The sequence below is a fragment of the Mangifera indica genome, chromosome 5, assembly GCF_011075055.1.
Source record: "Mangifera indica cultivar Alphonso chromosome 5, CATAS_Mindica_2.1, whole genome shotgun sequence".
In the NCBI taxonomy this organism is placed as follows: domain Eukaryota; kingdom Viridiplantae; phylum Streptophyta; class Magnoliopsida; order Sapindales; family Anacardiaceae; genus Mangifera; species Mangifera indica.
This window is the reverse complement of record NC_058141.1, coordinates 18,079,069-18,103,127: the sequence shown is the minus strand read 5'-3', so window position 1 is coordinate 18,103,127 and position 24,059 is coordinate 18,079,069. Positions and strand designations below refer to the sequence as shown.

The 24,059-nt window shown below is 29.8% G+C and overlaps 3 protein-coding genes across 4 annotated transcripts; all 3 read right to left on the bottom strand.

Annotated features, from left to right (window-relative positions):
- Positions 1–713: 713 nt before the first annotated feature.
- LOC123215323 (caffeic acid 3-O-methyltransferase-like) lies at positions 714–18,503 on the bottom strand. 2 transcript variants are annotated; one of them, XM_044635365.1, is made up of 4 exons: positions 18,278–18,503; positions 1,351–1,661; positions 1,204–1,268; positions 714–1,120 (listed from the first exon to the last, which is right to left on the bottom strand). In XM_044635365.1, the coding sequence occupies exons 1-4, from the start codon at positions 18,484–18,486 to the stop codon at positions 827–829; spliced, it is 879 nt and encodes a 292-aa protein (XP_044491300.1). In that variant the 5' UTR covers positions 18,487–18,503; the 3' UTR covers positions 714–826. The 2 variants fall into 2 exon arrangements, with proteins under 2 accessions (XP_044491300.1, XP_044491299.1); XM_044635364.1 differs by lacking the exon at positions 18,278–18,503 and adding an exon at positions 1,752–2,203.
- Positions 8,118–9,614, bottom strand: LOC123215322 (caffeic acid 3-O-methyltransferase-like). The gene is made up of 4 exons (XM_044635362.1): positions 9,153–9,614; positions 8,760–9,070; positions 8,609–8,673; positions 8,118–8,532 (listed from the first exon to the last, which is right to left on the bottom strand). The coding sequence occupies exons 1-4, from the start codon at positions 9,542–9,544 to the stop codon at positions 8,236–8,238; spliced, it is 1,065 nt and encodes a 354-aa protein (XP_044491297.1). The 5' UTR covers positions 9,545–9,614; the 3' UTR covers positions 8,118–8,235.
- Positions 18,504–20,775: 2,272 nt separating the features above from the next.
- On the bottom strand, positions 20,776–22,098 carry LOC123215244 (protein DMR6-LIKE OXYGENASE 2-like). The gene is made up of 4 exons (XM_044635263.1): positions 21,883–22,098; positions 21,552–21,799; positions 21,157–21,478; positions 20,776–21,067 (listed from the first exon to the last, which is right to left on the bottom strand). Exons 1-4 carry the CDS (start codon positions 22,096–22,098, stop codon positions 20,816–20,818), a joined length of 1,038 nt encoding a protein of 345 aa, XP_044491198.1. The 3' UTR covers positions 20,776–20,815.
- Between the last annotated feature and the right edge of the window lie 1,961 nt (positions 22,099–24,059).

Here is a 24,059-nt window from a genome sequence, read left to right as displayed (position 1 = left end):
GTGAAGTCAAATAACATTTTATCTCTCTAAAAATTAAAAACCTACCATTAATTATTTAAAAAACTAAAAATTATAAAAACTTATCAACAAGATTGTTATTATTTTAGTACCATTACTTTTGCATTATTGCTCTCAATTTTTATGATTGTGTGGTGAAAATCTCTCACTATCATTGTAGTTTTAACCCTACGCACTTTTTATCGTCACTATCCTTACTCACTATTAATTCGATCTAGATTTGTTAAATCTCTTTAAATTTATTACTCTTTGCCCATATATGTCATTGACAAATTTTATTTTGATAAGATCTTGTTGTATCAACTAAGTTAAAAATGTCTCGTTATAAAATAGTTGGAGTGAATATAAATTTATTTATACTATAAAAATTGTAAATGATATTATCTTACTATGTATTATACAAAGTAATAAAAATACTTTTTGACATTTAAAATTAACATTTTATTTTGAAAGATAAGTGGAAAAATGATTTTTTTTAATTTAAAGGGTAAAATTTTATTTCATCAAAGTTTGGGTGAGGAATGTTATTTGGTTTTAATATTTATTAAGCAAATATATAAATGCTCGGACGGATAAGTTTTTTCACGTAAAAGATAAGAGGATATTTTTATTTTACATATTTATTTTTTCTTCAAAAATACTCGTTGCCGGGCGTGCACGCTGCAGTTGAAAGGGGTAATCGTGACAACAGAACATAAAATGACAATCAGCCGTTATTATTTTTATTTAAACAGTAGTATTACAGGAAATTAGGCAAGGTCCACACCGCTGATTGAATATATCGGACTGCATAAACAGATGACTCTGTCTATTTATAAAACTCCATAACCCAGAAATCATAAACAAAGCATTGGTATCTAATGCCACTAAATCCAGCTGCAGTTGCCAAGGCTATGAATTCTTCTTCTGTTCGTTCCTTTCCTCCCGCTTGAATCATCAAAAGCACATCAAGTTGGCTAAGTGCCTTTGATGCAATTTTTGTCTCAGCCATGGCAGCAAGTATTCCCTCCACAACAATCACCTTTCCATCTTCTGGAATACTTCTGTAGCAGTTCTTTAACAACTTCAAGCAATGTTCATCACTCCAATCATGAAGAATCCACTGTCATATTTCTCTTCCATTAATTATAATAACATAACTTATTTGATTAATGAATAAACTAAGAATAACAAATATTTTATTACCTTCAGAAAAATGGCATCACCTTTTGGAACACTTTCAAACATATCTCCCCCTTCATGTTCCACGCCTGTAACACAATACTCTCCTGTTATGTCTCATTCTAATAATATGTTGTTGACTTAATAATGAAAAATAGAGATAGATCATACCAGGATAATGGGGGGCATGTTGAACAACATGAGATAAGTCAAAATTGATAGCCTTTATGTGGGGGTATTTAGAAGTAATAGCTTTAAGGGTAATTCCAAGACCACCGCCCACATCCACCAGTTGCTTGATGCTCTCGAATCCCTCGTAAACTTGAAGGATTTCATTAATTACGATAGTAGTATGATTAAACATTGTGTCGTTGAAAACTTTATTGAATCTTGCGTCTATGCCTGGATACTCAAATACGTGCATTCTCTGAACCCTATCAAATGGAACTCCTCCTTCAACAACTGCGTCTTTCAGTTGTGCCCTGTTAATATTAATTCCAGCTACATTATATATTAAACTCATGTAATTCTAATGAAAATTAGATTAAAAAATGAAATGAAATTGGCAGTACCAGCTGTCCATATAGATTTTGTCCTGGACTAAAGCCATATAAGGGCACAATGAGACTCCATTTTGGTCACGTACAAAATACTTAGAAACAGGAGTCAAACCGTAAAGTCTCTCCAAATCAACCACATTGCATGTAAGAACACTATGGCTAGCGAGAAGCCTGAGTATCCGATCCACCATTAATGGGGCGTCTTTGTTCTGAGTGGAGATCTGAGCAGCAATTTCTGAGGCAGAGAGCTTTGCACCAGGACCAGCTTTTGCAATTATTTCAAAGATGTCAAGATCGATTGCTGCTTTCAAGGTCATGGGTAGCGCTGAACCCATCACCAATTGAAACGCATAAGCAAAGCTTTCATCTTTCTTGTCGTTGAATGTAATAGCTGAAGATGCCATTTTCTTCAAGTTTAATTGATAGTGGAGATGAAGAATCTGGGTGAGTGGGTATGCTGAGTGCAGAGCCAATTTTTATAGACGGGCAAAGTGCAAGGATGGCTATTTTTAGAAAATAATAATTTAATTATTATTAACAGTATCCGTCCATACATAAAATAAATACAATTTATTAAGACATTTATATATTTTTAGAATATTTTAAATAAAATCTTTGAAAAATCTGCAAGATTGGACGGACGCTTTTTGACGGTGCACTCGGCGCGGCGGTGGTTGCTGTCGCCGCTCAATCAACAAATTCGTTGCTTGTATAAATGTTCTTGTTGCCCGTCACATGACAGCTACTTCAATTAAAAGCTTTCATTTTCATCTTTAAAATTTTTAGCAATCAAGAAAATAATATTTCAAAAATGGCTAAAACAACAGCAACATTGTCGTAGAATTAAACTATTTTTGTTTTTTATTTTAAATATATAAATATATATATTTATTTGTATTACCATAATATTAAATATTATTTTATTTTTAATTTAAAATTATTTAATTATATAATAATATATATCAACAATTGATAAAAATAAGAAAGTTTTTAGCCGCATAAAATTGTGGCTATAATTTATTGTCGTTGGCAGCAACTAAAGTTGCGGTATTGACTAACGTTGAGAAAATTTATTTCCAAATTATTCTTAAAATTACACATATGAGTTTTAAAAAGTAAAAAAATATATCTATCTATTTAAAATTTTAGTTAATATTAAGGGTAAAATTATTATTTAAGAAAAATTTTAAAAACTAAAATTTTATTATATTTGTCCCTCTCAATTTGAAAATCTCATAATTTTTTTATTTAAATTTTTAAAAAATGAATATTTACCTTATAGGGTTTACAAACCCTTGTTGGAGACAACTAGTGTTGTAGGGTAAATTTTGTACTGGATACAGGTGAATATGTGATGTAGAGGAAGAAAATAGTATCTTCTACACTTCTCAAACGCAATGAAGTAGAGGAAGAAAACTTTATTTTTTAATTTCGGCCAAAAGACTTATTTCCACCCAAGGTTTGTTGTACGCTAAACTTTAATATATTAAATTTTAAAAATTTAAATATTTATTAATCAATTATTAAAATTAATCAAATTAATTATTATAAAATTAAAATTATTATTTTATTAATAATATTTTATTTTATTTTTTAAAATTTAGAAAACCAAAAATGAATAAGCGAATGAGAATACACTGAACCTTATATCGGAATAAGTGTTTTGACCGTTATTTTATTCTGCATCAAAATGATTGACAACGGGAACCGCATTGTTGGAATAAGATGAAAAAAAATTATCACTTATTCAATCTGATATGATTGAAGTCGCCCTCAAAACCCCTAAATTAATAAAATTTTAATTTAATTCAAAATTATTTATTTCTTTTTGTCAACTTATTTCTCTCTGCATCCCTTACCGTCAGGCAAGCAACCAGAAAAAAGAAAAAATCTGCACGTGATTTTGCCGAATTATACAATCAGGGTTTAATAAGCAACGCGGAGGAAAGAAATTTTCAGATGATAAATTGCCCAAGGATTAGGTACAACAATCTCTAGTCAATTTTAACAACTTTGATAATGTCGCTTGCACATGTTGTCACATTTTTAATTTTAGGTCAGGTGAAAGATTATTTGTAACATAAACTATCATATTAGATGTCATATTTATCCTGATTTAACATGTTATCAATAAATTCAATACATTATCAAAATGATATCCCAATTTATTATTGTTACATTATATGATATATCTGGACGTAGTGTTGTGTAATGTCGCTTGCAGTTGCTTTAGTTTATAGCATGTTGTTACAAATAATAAATGCAATATTTAATATGATAATTTACATTACACCCTCTCAAATATTTACTTATGAATTATTAAAGCTAATAAAAATTGTTATTTAGAGAGGGTAAAATCGTCATTTTAACTCTAAACCTTAAAAACTTATATCATTTTTCCTCATTTGTTTGAAAAACAAACATTTTCCCTTAAAGAATTAAGTTTTAAATTTTTTTTTCTCTCAAAGTTTTATTTTGTTTCTCTAACAACCAACGGTTATTCTTGTTGTCAATCGGCCTTTTCATCATTTTTTCTTGATGTCATCAGTCTTTTCCCTATATTAGTATCGTCTGATGAAAAGATAAAGATAATTCATTGTTTTTATCTTTTCAACTAAATGAAAACAATTCCATATATTAGTGATAAATGTTTGGATCCCATATATCATCTGTTTTAGTTAACCAAGTGATTAATATACAATTTACATTAGAAAATTTTACTATTTTTTTCCGTTAATTGGCAAATTATTGTAGTGAATTAAATAAAACCCATAAAAGAAGAAAAATAAGAACTAAACTAAATGCACAGTATCCTGAAGGCCAAGAATTATTTCCTACCCAAATTTGTTGTTATCTCAAGTTTTCCTTTGTTAATTTTGAAAATCTTATTTACCCACCTGTAGATGGTTAAAATTAACGGTTTTAAGGGCAAAATTGTTGTTTTATATGTAATATTAAAAATAAATTAAAATTTACTCTAGTTTTTCCCTCAAAACCCTAAAAACTATCCATTTTCCCCCTAAGCTAAGTTTTAAAAAATAACATTTCCTTATAGGGTTTAATTTTCAATCCCCAACGTCATCGCCAATGAAGAAGCTTCTCCGATGCATCACCATGCTGCAACAATCTCTCTTCTCTCCTTTGGAATGTTGATCAACACAAATCTGACCTGAAAAGTCAAAGAGCTTTGTCGGGAGATAAAGAGCTTTGTCTTCCTAGAAGAAGATGTATGGGAAGACTAGGTTTTCGTCTTCATCTAGGAAGATGGGACGAAGCTCTTCGGTTTTTTAGGTCAGATCTACATCGATCGATATTCTAGAGAACGGAAAAGAGATCGTCGGAGTATAGTAATGTATCAAAAAAACTTCATCATCGACGATAATATTGAATGTTATTTTTTAAAATTTGGTCTAAGAGAGAAATAGTTAGTTTTAAGGGGTTAGAGAGGGAAAAAAGATAAAAATTTAAAATGTAAAGTTCTATTAATTTTAATGCGAATGGAGCGTAAATCGCCGGAAAAATTCTGGTATTTTTTATAGGCCAAAACTATTCCCTCCTCAGCTTTAGGGAAATGACAAATTTATATGTTAATTTTAAAAAATTTAAAAAATAATTATTTTATTAAAATTTATAGTTAAGATAATAAGTAAAAATATTATTTAATTAAATATATTAAAATATTAAAAATTTATCACATTTTTTTAGTTTAAAATTTTAATAATTTTTTCAAAAACTAATAAAACTAATATAATTTAAATATAGATAATATATCGTATAAATAATTTTTAATTAAAATAAATTAATATTAAATCATGTGATAATATATCATTTATATTTCTAAATTATATATAATTAATTACTTTTTTGTGACTTTTGACCAAAATCTCTTAATCATATCAGTCATATTTCAAGTTAATAACTTCAAAAATTATTATCATTAAAAACAATATTATATGTATAATTTTTACCTATAATTTTATATATAAATAATGATATATTATTATATAATTATATAATTAAAAATTAAAAATAAAATAATATTTAATAATAAAATAATATATTTTTATTTATATATATAATATTATGTATCATTAGCAACGGCAAATTTTGGGTGCGTTACGCTGAAATATACGGGATGACTCTATAGCATAGGCCTTTCCCAAGCACTTGGGGATATTTGATTTTTCAGGTATAAATGCAAATTTCTTTGTTTTTAAGTAAAATAAATAAATAAATATATATATATATATATATATATATATATATATATATATATATATATATATATATATATATATATATAAAATAAATTGACTAGCTTTCACGTGTTCATTAATTGTTTTTTTGTGTTATCCAAAATCAGAATTAATAATATCTGCCTAGTTTCTCCAAATTCTATTTATTTATAGATAAAAATCTTATTTATTATTTTAACCCATGTGACAGAACCTCGTCAAAATTGTTGATACTGGGCCTGCATTATTGAAACTTCTAAGAAAGAGGAAAAAAATGTTAAATTTTCAGACTTATTATTGCCCACCTTTGAAGCAATAAAAGCCTTGGGCCGGTGGAGAATGCCTCTAAAAGCAACCGCCTCCACTTTATTTTTGAGATGCACACTCTTGACTTTTACTTGTTCTTCCTTCTTATCATTCATCTTTCTCGCTTTACATTCCAATTCCAAGCTATCTAATAAAATTTACAATATGTTATTGGTGTGATTTATTCAGGTATTTTTTTAATATCATTAATATTTAATTCATATTATTGGTTCGTTTGTAAAATTTAAACATAGACATTTTAATTTATTATTGTTTCGCTTGCAAATTACAAACTATAAATATTTAAATTATATTGTTATCTCGTTTACTAAATGCAAATTATGGATGTTTAAGTTATACCGTTATCCCATATATATATATATATATATATATATATATATATATATATATATATATATATATATATATGTGGATGTTTCAATTATATTATTGGCCCGTTTACAAATTACAAACTATGAATATTTAAATTATATCGTAATCTATTTGTAAAATGTAAATATGGATGTTTCAGTTATATTGTTATCTCATTTGTAAATTACAAATCATGAATGTTTAAATTATTCGGTTGTCCCGTTTGAAAAATACAAGTAATGAGCATTTCAACTTTCAATTGTTATCATCTCATTTTAAGTTCTCATTATATTTATTTTCCTGTTTGGATAAAATGGTGGATCCACTGTATTATCATGGATATATTATTATTATTATTATATTTAATTAACATGATGAAACTATAACCCTAAAGGTTAATAAAACTAGAGGAGCCTTAAAATTTTTTAAGTGAAGACTTGGGTTCAAGCCTCAGTGATAATTATGAAACCTTAATTTACCTAGTATAATAATTGTAGATCTGGTTATTATACTTCGAATATATCTGTCTAATAAATATGAATTGATGAAACCATAAATTAAAATATGTATTAATAAGTTTAAAAATTATTCCTCATGATAATGGTCACTCACAAGGTAATAGATAACTCGTGAATTCATTATGGCTATCGGTAAATAAGAGAAAAATTTTAACAAATTTGTAACTACGTTATTGTATTATTAGATGATATTATTATGTTAATCAAATGAATCAATAAGTACTATTCTATTAAAAAAATAACCTCAAAAATAGTAGGAATTTTCCATTTTATATATTAATTTTTCTTTTTGAAAGATTCGTTCAGAAAATTTGATGGCATTGACCACTTGTTTACACAAGTAATTGTGACTACAACACGACATAAAAATCACCCATTATTATTTTTATTTAAACGGTATAATTACAGGAAATTTAATAAATTTATGTATACATAATTTTAGTAATGAACAAAGATATCATAGAAAATATTTATTAAACTTTTACCTTTTTTTTTTTTTTTGATATAATGAAAGTCCCCAATTGTACAACCACGAAATAATAAGCAACATGGATGAACAAAATTTTCAGATCATAAATTACCTTAGAATTTGATACAATGTCTAGTCATTCTCAACAACTTTGAAAGCAAACAAGGGAAGGTTGAGGCTTTGGACTCTAGTGCAAGGAAAAATCAAAATACAAAAATAAAGGAAAAGAAATAGTTAAGGCCTAACCAATTATGGACTCTAATGCACATGCACTGTGGTTCTAATGTGTAAGTACGTGCGGTTGGTGCTTCAATTGCAATCAAATAATTATGCAAATGGGTAGTTTAGTGGGAATTTGACTAAACTACCCATTTGCTTAATTACTTTATATATTTATTTTTCCTTCAAAAAGACTCGTTCGGAAAATTTGCCAATATCGACTATAGTTGGTTATTAGATAACAGGGGTAATTCCGTAATTGTATATAACAATCGCCCATTAATATTATATTTATTGAAATGGTAGAATTACTGGAAATTAGGCAGAGTCCACAACACTGATATAATATTTCAAACTACAGACACAGTTTGCTGTGTCTATTTATGAAACTCCATAACCCAGAAATTACAAACAAAGCATTGGTATCTAATGCCACTAAATCCAGCTGCAGTTGCCAAGGCTATGAAGTCTTGTTCTGTTCGCTCCTTTCCTCCTGGATTCTGAGTCATCATAAGCACATCAAGTTGGGTAAGTGCCTTTGATGCAACTTTTGTCTCAGCCATGGCAGAAAGTATTCCCTCCACAACAATCACCTTTCCGTCTTCTGGAATACTTTTGTAGCAATTCTTCAATAACTTCAAGCAATGTTCATCACTCCAATCATGAAGTATCCACTGTCATATTTCATTTCCATTAATTATATATTAAAAAAAAAAAAAAAAGACTACTCATTTAGTTCATGAATATTACCTTCATAAAAATGGCATCACCTTTTGGAACACTTTCAAACATATCTCCCCCAACGTGTTCCACGCCTGTAACACAACTTTTTGTTACGTCTTATTCTAATAATATATTGTTGACTTAGTATGTTATAATCAAAATTAGAAATGGATCATACCAGGATATTGAGGGGCATGTTGAACAACATGAGGTAAGTCAAAATTAACAGCCTTAATGTGGGGGTATTTAGAAGTAATAGCTTTAAGGGTGATTCCAAGGCCACCGCCCACATCCACCAGCTGCTTGATGCTCTCGAATCCCTTGTAAACTTGAAGGATTTCATTAATGATGATAGTAGTATGATTAAACATTGCATCGTTAAAAACTTTATTGAACCTTGCGTCTAAGCCTGGATACTCAAATGCGTGCACTCCATGAACCCTATCAAATGGAACTCCTCCTTCAAGAACTGCATCTTTCAGTTGTGCCCTGTTAACATACATGGCTACGTATTTAAACTCATCTAATTCTGATGAAAATTACATAAAAACTGAAATGAAATTGGCAGTACCAGCTGTCCATGAAGACTTTGTCTTGGATTAAAGCCATGAAGGGCCCCAGTGAAACACCATTTTGGTTACGTACAAAATACTTAGAAACAGGAGTCAAACCGTAGAGTCTCTCTAGATCAACCGCGTAGCATGTGAGAGCACTATGGCTAGCGAGAAGCCTAAGCATCCGATCCACCATTATTGGCGAGTCTTTGTTCTGAGTGGGTATCTGAGCAGCAATCTCTGAAGCAGAGAGCTTTGCACCAGGGCCAGCTTTTGCAATTATTTCAAAGATGTTAAGATCAATTGCTGCTTTCAAGGTCATGGGTAACACCGAACCCATCACCAATTGAAACGCATAAGCAAAGCTTTCATCTTTCTCTTCGTTGAATGTAATAGCTGAAGATGCCATTTTCTTCAAGTTTTATTGATAGTGGAGATAAAGAAATGTGGGTGAGTGAGTATGGCTAAAAATGATGTTGGACTTATTTTTATAGACTAGCAAAATGCAAGAATGGGTTTTTCATGCCTGTACGACGGAGTCACGTGTATAATTTAATCAGCTTAATTTTTAATAAAGCAAAATGCAAGAAACTGTGGGACCAAAACGTGAATCATGATCACATGCATCACATTTTTACAAAATTTGGCTAGTAAGGTGACTGTTGGTTGATCAGGAAACTGGTTCCTTGCTTAGCTAGTGTTGTGGGGTAATTTTAGTACTGGGTACAAGTGAATATGTGATGTAGAGGAAGAAAATAGCATCTTCTACACTTATCAAATGCAAAAACAGTAGAGGAAGAAAACTTTATTTTTTATTTTAGGCCAAAAGACTTATTTCCACCGAGGTTTATTGTAGCCCAAACCTTACTGTGTTAAATTTTAAAAATTTTAAAATTTATTTATCAATGATTAAAATTAATCAAATTAATTAATTATAAATTTAAAATTATTGTTTTATTAATAATATTAAAAAAATAAAATTTTATATTTTTTTAATTTAAAAAGCCAAAAATGAATAAGAGAGTGAAAATACACTGAAGCTTATATGAGAATAAGTGTTTTGGCCGTCATATTATTCTGCGTCAAAATTATTGACAACGCAGCCTGCATTATTAGAATAAGATGAAAAAAAAATTATCATATATTCAGATTGAAGTTGCCCTCAAAACCCCTAAATTAATAAAATTTTAATTTATTTCAAAATTTTTCATTTCTTTTTGTCAACTCATTTCTCTCTGCATCTCTTATTGTCAACTAATGCAATAAAATTTGTTTTATTAGAATTACAATAACAGAATAATTGCAAGCAACCGGAAAAAAAAAAAAAAAAAAACTCCACGTGATTTTGCCAGCAATGTAATGAAAGTGCCGAATTATACAGTCAGGATTTAATAAGCAACACGAGGAATGAAATTTTCAGATGATAAATTACCTAAGAATTAGGTACAATCTCTAGTCAATTTTAACAACTTTGATAATGTCGCTTGCACGTGTTGTCACATTTTTAATTTTAGGTAAGGTGGAAGATTATTTGTAACATAAATTATTATATTACAATGTCACATTTATCCCAATTTAGCATATTATCAAAGAATTCAACACATTATTAAAATAATGTCCCAATTTATTATTGTTACATTATTGGGACATGTAATATGATATATCGGGACACACTACTGTATAATGTCATTTACAATTATTTTAGTTTATAATATATTGTTACAAATAATAAATGTAACGTGTAATATGATAATTTACATTACATTTTCTTAAATATTCATTTATGAGTTGTTAAAGTTAATCAAAACCGTTAGTTAAAAGGAGTAAAATCGTTATTTTATCATTAAACCTTAAAAACTTATATCATTTCTCTTTCTTAGTTTGAAAAACTAACATTTTCTCTCAAAAGATTAAGTTTTGAAAATTTTATTTTTTTCTCAAGGTTTTATTTTCTTTCTCTGGCGACCAAAAGTTGTTGTTGTTGTCAACCGATCTTCTTCTCTTGTCATCAACCTTTTCCCTATATTAGTATCATCTGATGAAGAGACAAAGATAATTTGTTATTTTTATCTCTTCAGCTGAACGAAAACGATTTCATATATCAATTATTAATGTCTGGATCCCATATATGATTAGCCTTACTTAATCAGTGATTAATATACAATTTACATTAGAAAATTTTACTATTTTTTCCCGTTAACTGAAAAGTTATTGTTAGGGTTGGATTCAAACCAAACCTGTTTGAGTTAAAGTTAGAGCTCAAACTCGATTTGAACGAGTCTGAAATAAGCCAATCCTATACGAGCTCGGTCGAGCTTGAGCTCAAGCTCGAGCTACTTGTCAAATTTTTTAATTAAAAATTATATGTATTAAAACTATATCGTTTTAATAACGAAAAATAAGTCGAACTGAATTCAAATCGAATTCGAGTTTGGTTTTCACAAACTCGACGAGTTCGAGCTTGAACTCAAGTTTGGCTATATATAAACCAAGTTAAACTCGAGCTTAAATGAATTTAAACTCGATTCAATCCAAATCTAATCTTAGTTATTACAGTTAATTAAATAAAACCCATAAAAGGAAAAAAAAATCTATATAATCACAACAGAACTAAACTAAATGCACAGGACTATAATAGTTGAATTTGACCGCGTGTACACGTGAAATCAATGAAAATTTGTAATCATAACGCGGTAAGAATATAATTGCCAACGTGAAAATCATTGTGCTTTTGAAAAGAGGGTGAAGAATTTTTCCAATATTTGTCGGCAATTACAAACCATTATTATCTTTTATTCACGTGTCTTAGAAAATTAATACGAATGGAGCCGAAATCGCCGAATAAATTCTGGAATTTTTTATAGGCCAAAGAACTATTCCCACTCAGGTTAAGTGAAATGGCAAAATTATATCTGTTAATTTTTAAAAACATATCAAATCGTCAAACACTAGAGGGCAATTCTCTAACGCCATCATTCGAATGTTTGGTGCAAAGTTATATCGTTATCCACTCTGGTTCAAATCATTAGAGAAACTGACGCATGAGTTAGACGCCCTTCATCTTCATTTTCGTGAAGGTAGGCTAGAGGGAGCGTTAGTAGATTTGGATGTTTCATTTTTTTCGAAGCTTGAAACAATTCAATGATTATTCCCTAACGTTGGATGATTTGACAAGAGCACTTAATGATTCAGGAAGCAAGAGAGAGCACTGTAACATCCATCCCTAGAAATATTATCCATCAAAGGAGAAATGTTATGAATTAATATCCAGACCATTTATTTTTTTTTTTAAATAATTTAATATGAATGCATAACTAAAAATGTTTAGAAATTATTTTAAGAGAACTGAAAATCTGAAAACGAACAAAAGATGTATATACTCATGTGAAAACTCATCTGAAAATATCCGAATACGTGAAATAATCATATACAACTGTACCATTATCTCAAAAAGGTCAAAAGTCGATAAGAACATGTCACTATATACATGTAATATAAACCAGAGATAACTTGCTCCAACCGGATCTACCTACGCTGACTTGACCCTACCTCATAGCTATCTCGATCACCTATACCTGCAATCATAAAAGAAAAGGAAGTGAGTGATAAAAACATTTAGTAAGGAGAAAGAATTAAGTAAACTATTTTCTTTTTTGTTCTAACTCACTCTCGGGACTCAACCTTACTCACAACCCCCCTAAGAAATTGAGAGGATAATCTAATTCATGTTTTACTATTTGGGTCATATCTTGTCTCATATGATGTCTATTTGCTACTTTCTAGAAGCTGACTATAGAAATTTGATACTTTTTTAAGCTCGAACTCTTTTCCTTTCTCTCACTACATCATTTTTTAATTTGAATTGAGCTACACTACGAGCATGCTCTACTGCGAGCGAACCTTACTGTGGGTCTATGTCCTACTATGAACGTGCCCTACTGCGGGCGGTGTGATGTAAAGTGCCCCCTCATAGTTTATAGCATGCATGTAAGTCTTATATCTTACTAATTTTGCTTTCATGTAAAGTTATTCATAACTCATCAAACATTACTCTTGGGATGACTCCTGAATCTTGAGCCTCAAATTCCTTTTCTTGCTTTTCTTGTTTTTCTTCTTCTTTTCTTTTTCTCTCATCTCTTTCCTTTCCTTTCCTTTCCTCTCTTTTTTTCTTTTCCTTTCCAAAACTGTGAAATATTGTTCACAACCCTGTTTATTTGATAGGGCAACCTTCTTTTTCATACAATTTCACAGTCTAAACGGTTTCTAATTTATACAAGCTATATATAGTTGAAAAAAGGATTCAAAGAGCTTTTCAACAAGCTATAATAGCACTCATAATTCATTAGATAAGGTAGTCAAAACGTGAGATGAAATTAATGGCAAAAACTGTCTCCTCTGTTTATTTGATAAAGTAGTCCTTGTGGTTCATACAATATTTAACAGTCCAAATGATCCTCAATTCATACAAACTATATATCACTGAAAAGAGAATTTAAAGAGCTTTCTAACAAGATATAATAGCACACATAACTCATTAGATAAGACAGTCAAAACGTGGGATGAAATCAGTGGCAAAAACTGTCTTCACTGTTTATTTGATAAAACAGTCCTTTTGGTTCATACAATATTTAATAGTCCAAATGATCTCTAATTCATACAAACTATATATAATTTAAAAGAGGATTCAAAGAGATTTCCAACAAGCTATAATAGCACCCATGATTCATAAGATAAGACAGTCAAAATATGGGACGGAACGCAGTGGCAAAACTATAAATATTATCCAACTCTCTGCCATCAACAAAATCACACACATAGACACCCCAAATGGCAAAACAACATTTCTCAACTTCAAAATCATCATTTATAACATAAATCCAAGGAACCAAAAGCCTAAAACATGCAATATATCAAGGATGATACCCCTTACCTTATTTCAAGCAAATTTTTTGCAAGTTGGCTTCATTTTCCTTGTCTTGCTTCATTTATCACCAAAATCACCTTAAATCAACACCAAAACATACTAACATATTCATATAACATGCATATCATACATATATAAGCATAAGTAAAGGGAAAAGGAAGAGATCTTTTGATTATCAAGACTTCCAAAGTGTTTCATTTTCTTTTCTTTCCTTATTTGTCTTCCAAAACTCCTTCAAATCCTTCCTTTTTCTTCAAAAAGCAAAGAAAAAACATGAAGAAGGCTGGCTGCTGGATGAGGCGGAGAAGAGAGAAAAGTCTTGAAGTTTTTTTTGGTTTTTGTCTTCTTCCTTTCTCTTTATATAATCTTTATCTCATTTCCTTTCTTTTTTTCTCTTTTTTTTTTTTAATTTCTTTATGCATATCTATATATTTATATAGATACATATATAAAAACACACACACATATATATGAATATATATATCTATATTTAAAATTGAAACACACACACATACATGTGAATATATATATCTATATTTAAAATTGAAAATATCCTAAAACTGGGTCAAAAGATATAAATATCTCTGAAACGTATTTGAGGGTATTACAAGCACCGTCAGAGAAAGAAGACGAGTTGTTTGTCAAAGAGAGGTCATCAAAGATTTTTGAGAGAAAATCAAAACCCTAAAAAGAAAATAGTTACTTTTTAAATTTTAGATAGAGAAAAACTATTAAAGTTTTAAATTAAAGAGAAAAAATATAATAAATTTTTAATTTTTTAAAATATTTAATTAAATAACATTTTGATTATTCACTTCAACAATAAATTTTAATTTAATTATGAATATTTAAATTTTTAAAAATTAATTACTACAACTTTACTACTTCACCAAACCTTGTATAGAAAATAGTCCTTTGACATTTTTTAATTCCCAGACTCCCAATAGTAATGTAAAGTCTAAAAATTAGCCGGTGCTAATTGGAAACACAAAATGTTATGAGAAACATATATTTTATTGAGTGATAACATATTATATTTAAATATTATTAGTTAAATAAAAATAATATTTTTAAAACTACTACATTTTGTTAATATTTAAAAATTTGACAATAATCTAAACATTGGGTCGAAATAAGTCTTTTTGCCTAAACTTAAATAACAATACTTAATTTTGCAAACTATATATATATATATATATATATAACAATCTTTTTGCGTTATTATTGGTGAAATGTATAGTTGAAAGAGATATACGTTCAAAAAGTTATGTGCCCTGAAACAAAAATGGCATGTCAAATTTGTATATGTACTCCATTATTTTTTATTAGGCCAATTAACTCATTCCCACCCAAAGTTCATTGTAGTGCTAAGACCAAAAGACTTGTTCCCAATCAAAGTACAGTGAAATCTTTAAGTCCATCTTCTAATTTTTGAAAACTCAAATACTTATTTATAAGTTAAAATCTAATAAAATTTTTAGTTATGATTAAGAGTGAAATTGTGATTTAACAATAATATTAAAAAAATATAAATTTATATCATTTTACTTTCTTAATTTGAAAAACTAATATTTTTTTTTCAAAATTAAATTTTGAAAAGTAACGACGACAATCCAGATGAGATGAGGATGACTTCTTGTCTGGATCATCATTATCATCCAAATGAAATCGATTCGTTTGGATGACAAATGTCCAAACGAAGAGTTTTGACTCGTCGTCTAGATTTCATCGAATCCAGACATCATCAATTGAAAGGAAAGATCTAGAAGAAGAGAAATCGCTGGGACGGAGAGAGATTGACTGTCAATTTGCTGGCAAAATTTGAAACCCTAAGCAAGGGGAAAATATCTTTTTTCAAAATTTACTTTTGTGGGACAATGGTTAGTTTTTCAAATCAAGAGGATAAAATGATATAAACTTTTATTTTTTTGAATGTTATTATTAAATGATGATTTTACCTTTAACTCTAATTAAAAATTTTAACTCATAAGTAGGTGTTTAAGTTTTCGAAAGTTAGAGAGTGATATTTTAATATTTCACTATATCTTGGGTAAGAATAAATCTTTTGGCCCTATTAGACATGTTAATTGGGTTTGGCCAAATGGAGGACTGGCCCAAAGCCATGAATTCAAGCCTTGGCCTAGTATTGTAGCCCCATGGGCCTAGTCTATGGGCCTTCTAGGCCGAGTTTTGGATTTTAATATTAAGCTAATGAGTTTGCTTGATACTGTTTATAAATTCAAAAAAAAAGATAGTATCTTGGCGAAGCCAAGATTTTATTCTTTATTTTTTTAATTTTTTCTATATAAACTAATCCAAATCTTTTTTATTTGCAATTTTATTTATAAATCTCTTAATCTCAATTATTTTATTGTATTCTTAATTTCATTTTCTCTCATTAACTCTCTTTTAAAAACTATCAGAATTTACAAATAATTTTTTATATTTATAATTTTATTTTCATTTCAATTTTATCATTATAAAATATTATAAATCGATTAAATGTCAAATGAATTCAGAAATTTGGATGTTGAAGACGAGTAGATAAATGATATGGTATATATATATATATATGTTTTATTTATGTTTGTAATTATACAATATGTAAATTAATTTATTTATACTATGTTATAAATTTATAATATTTTTGATCGTATAATCATGGTATTACTTTGTCACAAGTGAAAAATTATAAATAAAATATTTGAAGTACTATCTTTGGTTTTAATAATTAAAAAATAATTTATGTTTAAAAATTTTAATTAAAATTTAAAAAAATTGTTTAAATGAACTATCTTGATTAAGACACCCTATATATAGGGCAAAGCTTTAGCCTTCAAAAATTCATAGGTTGGTCTGACTCTGCCTGAAGGCCCATTACTATGTGGACTTAAGACCCAACCTGGCCCATGAGCCTGATGGGCCTTGTCGGAGTCGACTCGATCTAGCCCATTGACGTGTCTTGACCCTATTCCTAATTGATACCCGTTAGCTAATGAAAACCAAACACCTATTTGTGGCATGTTAAAATTAACAAAACCAGTTAATATTAAACTTTAAAATGTTATATTTTCTCTCTAATATTTTTTCTTTTTCTCCCTCCCTTTTTTGGCACTGTCACTAGTCGACTTCTCTCTCCCTCCTCTTTTCTAACATTGAAAATTAAACGAAAAATGTCTTAGACAATTATTGAGACAAAAATTATTTGGAGAATGTCCAATGACAAAAATATTTTTTGTTCGGAGACGCACCGAAAAAGGAGAGGGAAAGAGTGAAACCCACCAGTGATGACACCGAAAAAGGGAGAGAGAAAAAAAGAAACCCTAGGGTGGAAAATATGATATTTCAAAACTTAATCTGGGAAAAAATTGTTAGTTTCTAAACCTAGAGAAGAAATAGATAATGTTAATTAGTTTTATTAATTTTAATACTCTATGAGTGAATGTTTGGGTTTTAATAGTTAATATGGTACCAATTAGGATTACAAATAAACTTTGGGTGGGAATAAGTTCTTTGACCTTTCTATTAAAACGGCAGCATTACAGGAATTTAGGTAAGGTTTACACCGCTTATTGAATATATAGAACAGCACAAACAGATGACTCTTGTCTATTTATAGAACTCCATAACCCAAAAATCATAAACAAAGCATTGGTATCTAATGCCACTAAATCCAGCCGCAGTTGCCAAGGCTATCAATTCTTGTTCTGTTCGCTCCTTTCCTCCCAGATATTGAGTCATCATAATCACATCAAGTATGTCTCATTCTAGTAATATATTGTTGACTTCATAATGAAAAATAGAGATAGATCATACCAGGATATTGAGGGGCATTTTGAACAACATGAGGTAAGTCAAAATTGATAGCCTTTATGTAGGGGTATTTAGAAGTAATAGCTTTAAGGGTAATTCCAAGACCACCGCCCACATCCACTAGCTGCTTGATGCTCTCGAATCCCTTGTAAACTTGAAGGATTTCATTAATGACGATAGTAGTATGATCAAACATTGCATCGTTGAAAACTTTATTGAATCTTGCGTCTATGCCTGGATACTCAAATGCGTGCATCCCATGAACCCTATCAAACGGAACTCCTCCTTCAACAACTGCGTCTTTCAGCTGTGCCCTGTTAATATTAATTCCAGCTACATTAAATATTAAACTTATGTAATTCTAATGAAAATTAGATTTAAAAAATGAAATGAAATTGGTAGTGCCAGCTGTCCATGAAGACCTTGGCCTGGACTAAAGCCATTAAAGGGCACAATGAGACTCCATTTTGGTCACGTACAAAATACTTAGAAACAGGAGTCAAACCGTAAAGTCTCTCCAAATCAACCACATTGCATGTAAGAACACTATAGCTAGCGAGAAGCCTGAGTATCCGATCCACCATTAATGGGGCGTCTTTGTTCTGAGCGGACATCTGAGCAGCAATCTCTGAAGCAGAGAGCCTTGCATCAGGATCAGCTTTTGCGATTATTTCAAAGATTTCAAGATCGATCGCTGCTTTCAAGGTCATGGGTAGCACTGTACCCGTCGCTAATTGAAACGCATAAGCAAAGCTGTCTTCCTTCTCTTCGTTATATGCAATAACTGAAGATGCCATTTTCTTCAAGTATCATTGATAGTGGAAACGAAGAAATGTGGTGAGTGAGTAAGCGAGTGCAGAGCCAAAAACGATGGACTTATTTTTATAATTCAATTGGGATATGCAAAAAGCAAGAATGGCATTTTAATGTGCGTATGCAGGGGCCATGTTTACATTTAATGTTGGTTTTTTTTGTTTTATTATGTATATGAAGTAGTAGAGCAGCAATTTAATCGCCTTACACAATAATTTTAACTAGCGACAAGGAAAAAATAGTAAAAAATAGTATCAGTTACACTGACCAAATTGGACACGATTTACTAAATTGGTATGATAAGATAACAAAAAAATTGAATTAGTGTTATAATATTTTACACCAAAAATAGTTTAGATTGGTTAGAGTTGATCCAAAAAACCAAATTATTTATTATCATTACTGATAAGACATATTACTGAAAACTGAAAATTGGTAGAATATCAAGCATCACGTAGATGCTGGTGGCGGGATTGGAAGCACCCTAAATCTTATCACTTCTAAGGATCCTCACATTAAGGCTGTTAATTTTGACTTGCCTCAAGTCATACAAAAGGCTGCGTCTTATCCCGGTACATTTTTTTCAACCCAGTTACCGACTTTGTGGATACTCCATAATTGGGACGATGAACAGTGTATAAGGATATTGAAGAATTGCGTCAAAGCCATTATTATTATAGTTGGAGTGGCTGAAACGAGTCCTCATGAAAGGCGGGTCAGCCGCATGGGATGTGGTTCTTATGGAGGTGGTTCAGGGTGGAAAGGAGCGAACAAAGAAAGAATTCACCACATTGCCCATTGCAGCTGGATTTAGAGATATCAAATCCAGTGCTGTCCGTGCAATTAATTTCTATGTGATTGAGTTTCTTAAGGAGATACCTCACCCTTATTCTATTGTCTTATTTTCAATGTTGACTTACCAATACATCATTATGGGTAAACATTTATCATTTAAATTCTTAAAAATATACTAAAATTTCAACCAACTTTAAATTATTGTTTTTGTAAGTTTTATAGAGGTGCAACTTCTATATTTGAAACTACTGGTTTATATATTAAAATTTTAATATTTTTGAAAATACTTTCAAACTCTTTTAAAATTTCAAATGCTCTTAAAATTACCACAAACACTATTAAAATTTTTAAAAATTATAGTTTACCCCAAAGTTTTGAAAAGAAAAAATTAAAAAAAAAAGAGAAAAGAGAAAAGAAAAAGAATAAAAGAAAAAAAATTATGTAAAATAATATTCATATTTTTTTTTACTTAACGAAAGTAAATAATAAATGAAAATCTAGTTTTTTAAAACTTAAATAATAAGAATTTGTTATTTCAACTAAATTTTAGATTAGCCTTACCTAAAATTCAAAAAATAATAACATGTATGTTTAAAGTCAACATAGTTGCATAATTAGTCCAAGATGCTACAAAAAAATATTACCGAGTTCTTTTAGTTTATAATATATAGTTACACATAATAAATGTGACATAAAATATGATAGTTTATGACACTGATTGGATATCATACAATTTTATATGTTACTTGTATTTCTTCCCCTATATTTACGTAATACGCATAGAGACAGAGTGGATCCCATTTATCATGCGGTTTAGTTGATCAGTTGTAATAGGATAGAATAGAGCACAGAAAACACGTTGACAGTGATGAATGTACAATTCATTAGAAAAATAAAATTCACTCCACCGATATTACTATTTGTTTTATTTTTTACCCGTTAGTTGGAAAGTTAACTGCAGTGAATGAATTAAATTAATCCCATAAGAGAACAAGAAATAATTAATAATCTATTATCAATTCATGCCAGTTTTTTTTTTTTTTTTATGCAAATTGAGTTGATCGTAATTGGGCATGTGAAAACCATTGTGCTTTAAATCATGCATGTCTTAGAAAATTTGAACGGAGCCTAAATCGTCTAATGGATTCTGGTATTTTTAATATTTCCAATAGTTAGGTAAAGCGATTGCAAGAGAAGAGGCATACCTAAAAATTGGCCAATGCTAATTGGAAAGACAACATAGTGACGAAGACTTTAGTGATTCTGATAGTGACGCACATTTTATTGAGTCAAACACTGAAGTTTAGGAAGGTAAACGCTCATCATGTCTCTAGCTTAAGGGTTTGAGTTTTTAAACATGTCCAAACATGTCTCGGTTGCAAGCCCCCGGTTCCAGAATTTCTGGTAGTACTCACTGTATGTAAAGTTCCTATAGAGGGGAGGATCGTGATCGTTGATCAGACGTGGGGCTGGTGCCATCACAGCATCAGGTGATGGACAATAAAAGGTTGGGATTGAGATCCTCTCCTTGCTGTTATTCACTATGGCTCGATGTAACACGCTCTTGTAACGACCGTTGCTGATCACCTATACGCAGCAAAGTAATCATTTGAAATGCCTGTTTGACTGCCGTCTTGAACTAATTGCCAATCTAAAAAGAAAGCCCTGATGATTACCTGCATTTGATCGCCAATATTGACAATGAAGGTGTTTGAAATCGGAGGGACAGCCAGCCATTTGCCATCTTTCAGAACCTGCAAACCTGGAGCGTCATCCTGAAGGAGAATGGTTATTGCATTAGGATCAGCATGGCTTGGTAACCCGTAGGTAAGCTCTGGTTGTGGACATGGAGGATAATAATTAATTGCCATGTGCTGACCATGCTTGCCTAGTGCTTTGTTTATGTAATCCCTTTCCAGGCCTAAGCTCTCCGAGATCGCTTCAAGCAGTCTCAGTGCTAACCCTCTAGCGTTCTTGCTGTACTCAGAGACATCGTCTCTGTGCAACAAAACTTAAAATGTTAGAATAGATATATATAAATTGAATTTGGTTGTATGTGTTTCTGTGGTACCTGAAAGATGGAGGGTTGGTTGGCCATTCGTTTATGTAATCCTCTAAAGGGTGGCAGTGCAGTCTTAAGAAATCTCTCCAGTTGGAGACTTTTTCAGTTTTTATGTTAAAACTAGTGGAGAGTCTCATTGTCTTCATAGGATCATCGGAGTAATTCTTCATTCTTTCACTCTCAGGCAAATGGAAAAATTCCCATGACAGGCATAACATCTTCTTTATCACCTCTTCCGGAATCCCATGGTTTTTAACCTTTACAAAGAAGATCATTAGGCTAAGTTTTAATAGGTATAGCAAAACCTGAGATATGTGTGTGCAAGTTTGATTATACATACCTGAAAGAAGCCATACTCCTTGCAAGCTTGGCCAATCTCTTTGACAACATCAGAACGGTTTGAGCCATTGAGGCCTTGGAGATCAATCAGAGGAATGGGATTGTCAAGAGAAACTTCATCAAGATTTGGACGGTCGGATATGGGCCGTATGTAGTTCGAGGGTACAGAGCTTACACCAGACACCAGGTCAGATAAAAGTTGCTTTGTGGTAGCCATTGGCACTTCGAGTTATTACTGAGTAATTTTTCTTCGAGGGAGAGGTATCTTATAAATTGCTCAGAGCCTCTGCTGTTCACGCCAGACTTCACAAATACTGCACATGGCTATAATGAATGAAATAAAATAATATTAATTATACTGCCATAAAACAAACCAACAGAGAGGATTCATTAGTTACATGCTACTTCTGGGAATGAAAATAAAATCCTGAAGGACTATGTCCCACCAAAGTTTTAATGCAAATAAATACAAAGGCGTGAGAGATACAAACTCAAATATTTATTCATTACATAAATTTTTGTTAAAATTTTTTATTTAAAAAAATAATAAAATCATTATTTTATTATTAAAATTTAAAAATTTATACAATTTTTTTCTTTAATTTAGAAAAATAATAATTTATTCTTACAATTAAGTTTTAAAAAATTCACTTTTCTTTATAAGTTTTTTTTTCTTCAATAACCGGAGAAAGTTCTTACTATTGGTCAACCTTCTCACCACGACCTTCTCTCATCGTTAGCCTTTCAACTGTTGGATGAAAACTGTTTATATTCATCTAGTGAAACTTCTATGGTTGGAAGGCTAAAGATGGGAGAAGGTTGTGGTGGGAAGATGGGTCGATTGAGGGAACTTTCTCTGATTGTTGAAGAAAGAAGAAAAAATTTAAAGAGAAAAATGAATTTTTCAAAACCTAATCTTAGAAGAAAATTATTAATTTTTCAAACTAAAAAAGGAAAATGACATAAATTTTTTAGATTTAATGATAAAATAATAATTTTATCCTTATTTTTAATAAAATTTTATAATAAAAATTAATGTATAGGTAGATATTTAGGGTTTTGATCATTCAACAAAATAAAATTATTATTTATTGAACATTGAATGTCACCATTTGTTTGTCATCAATTTACCATTATTGAGTTATGGGTTCTATTATAGATTTTTAACACTTCTTATTTTGGTGACTTCTGATATTTTTATCTAAAAGATAATAATCGTTAATCTAATCCTTAAATAAAGAGGTAAAATTGAAAACAAAATAAAAATTAATCAAATATATATAATGAATTTATATTTTATTTCACATAATAACACAATTAATCAATGGTAACAAAAGAACAAATTTAATAAATAATTTATTTAATAAATTACATATTCTTAGTTTGTTGAACATTTTTTTTTTTAATTTTATAATCTAAATCTCTTATATTATTGGTTTAATTATTATATATTAAAAACTATAAACAAATTTATTTCTATGGATTTAAATTTTAACCATTTATTATTTTAATTTCTTTGGATAGATTATGTTTGTCTAAAAAACATTTTGGACTTTCTATTTAATTATTGTTTTGTTTAATTTTATTTGTAATTAAGTAAGATAGAAGTGTTTTATAATTAGATATACAAAATGGGTGAAGCCCATATCTGAGGTGGCCTAGTGAGCCTCTAATGTTTTCTTTCCACAAAGTGCAGAGCCCACCTAAACTTCCTATACGTAATATTGGTCGGCCCACAACCTCTTATGAAATTTCGAGTATTAACTAGACAAAATATATATAAATTTATTGATTGGCCCGATCTATTTAAAACCGGACAAAACATTGGTCTGGTGGTGGTGTGTCTAATTTAACTGACGGTAAAACCAATTGATTAATGATCAAATTAGTTAATTGATTAAATATAATATTTAAAATAATTTTATATAATTTATTATTAAATATATTATAAAAATTATTTTATTATTCGAATAAACTTAATTTGATGATTTATATTCTCAAAATTGATTTTTAAAATAATTTTTTTGTTAATGGGTGGGAGCTATTTTAACTTGTGGGTGAAGATTAAGTCGGTTAGACTAATTATTCTATTCTAATTTTTAAAATTATGATTATCATTTATATGAAAATGTTTTAAAAACAATTTTACATATAAGTTTTTTCAAAAGTGTGAGCTAA

Bases quoted from the DNA above. Each gene is read 5' to 3' on its own strand.
- LOC123215323 (XM_044635364.1), bottom strand. From the start codon at position 2,143: ATGGCATCTTCAGCTATTACATTCAACGACAAGAAAGATGAAAGCTTT. The intron at 1,662-1,751 runs GTACTGCCAATT...TAATATTAACAG, and splicing joins AAAATCTATATGGACAGCTG to GGCACAACTGAAAGACGCAG. The intron at 1,269-1,350 runs GTATGATCTATC...ATTGTGTTACAG, and splicing joins ACATGCCCCCCATTATCCTG to GCGTGGAACATGAAGGGGGA.
- LOC123215322 (XM_044635362.1), bottom strand. From the start codon at position 9,544: ATGGCATCTTCAGCTATTACATTCAACGAAGAGAAAGATGAAAGCTTT. The intron at 9,071-9,152 runs GTACTGCCAATT...GTATGTTAACAG, and splicing joins AAAGTCTTCATGGACAGCTG to GGCACAACTGAAAGATGCAG. The intron at 8,674-8,759 runs GTATGATCCATT...GTTGTGTTACAG, and splicing joins ACATGCCCCTCAATATCCTG to GCGTGGAACACGTTGGGGGA.
- LOC123215244 (XM_044635263.1), bottom strand. From the start codon at position 22,098: ATGGCTACCACAAAGCAACTTTTATCTGACCTGGTGTCTGGTGTAAGC. The intron at 21,479-21,551 runs GTACCACAGAAA...TTTGTTGCACAG, and splicing joins ACCAACCCTCCATCTTTCAG to AGACGATGTCTCTGAGTACA. The intron at 21,068-21,156 runs GTAATCATCAGG...TGCTGCGTATAG, and splicing joins ATATTGGCGATCAAATGCAG to GTGATCAGCAACGGTCGTTA.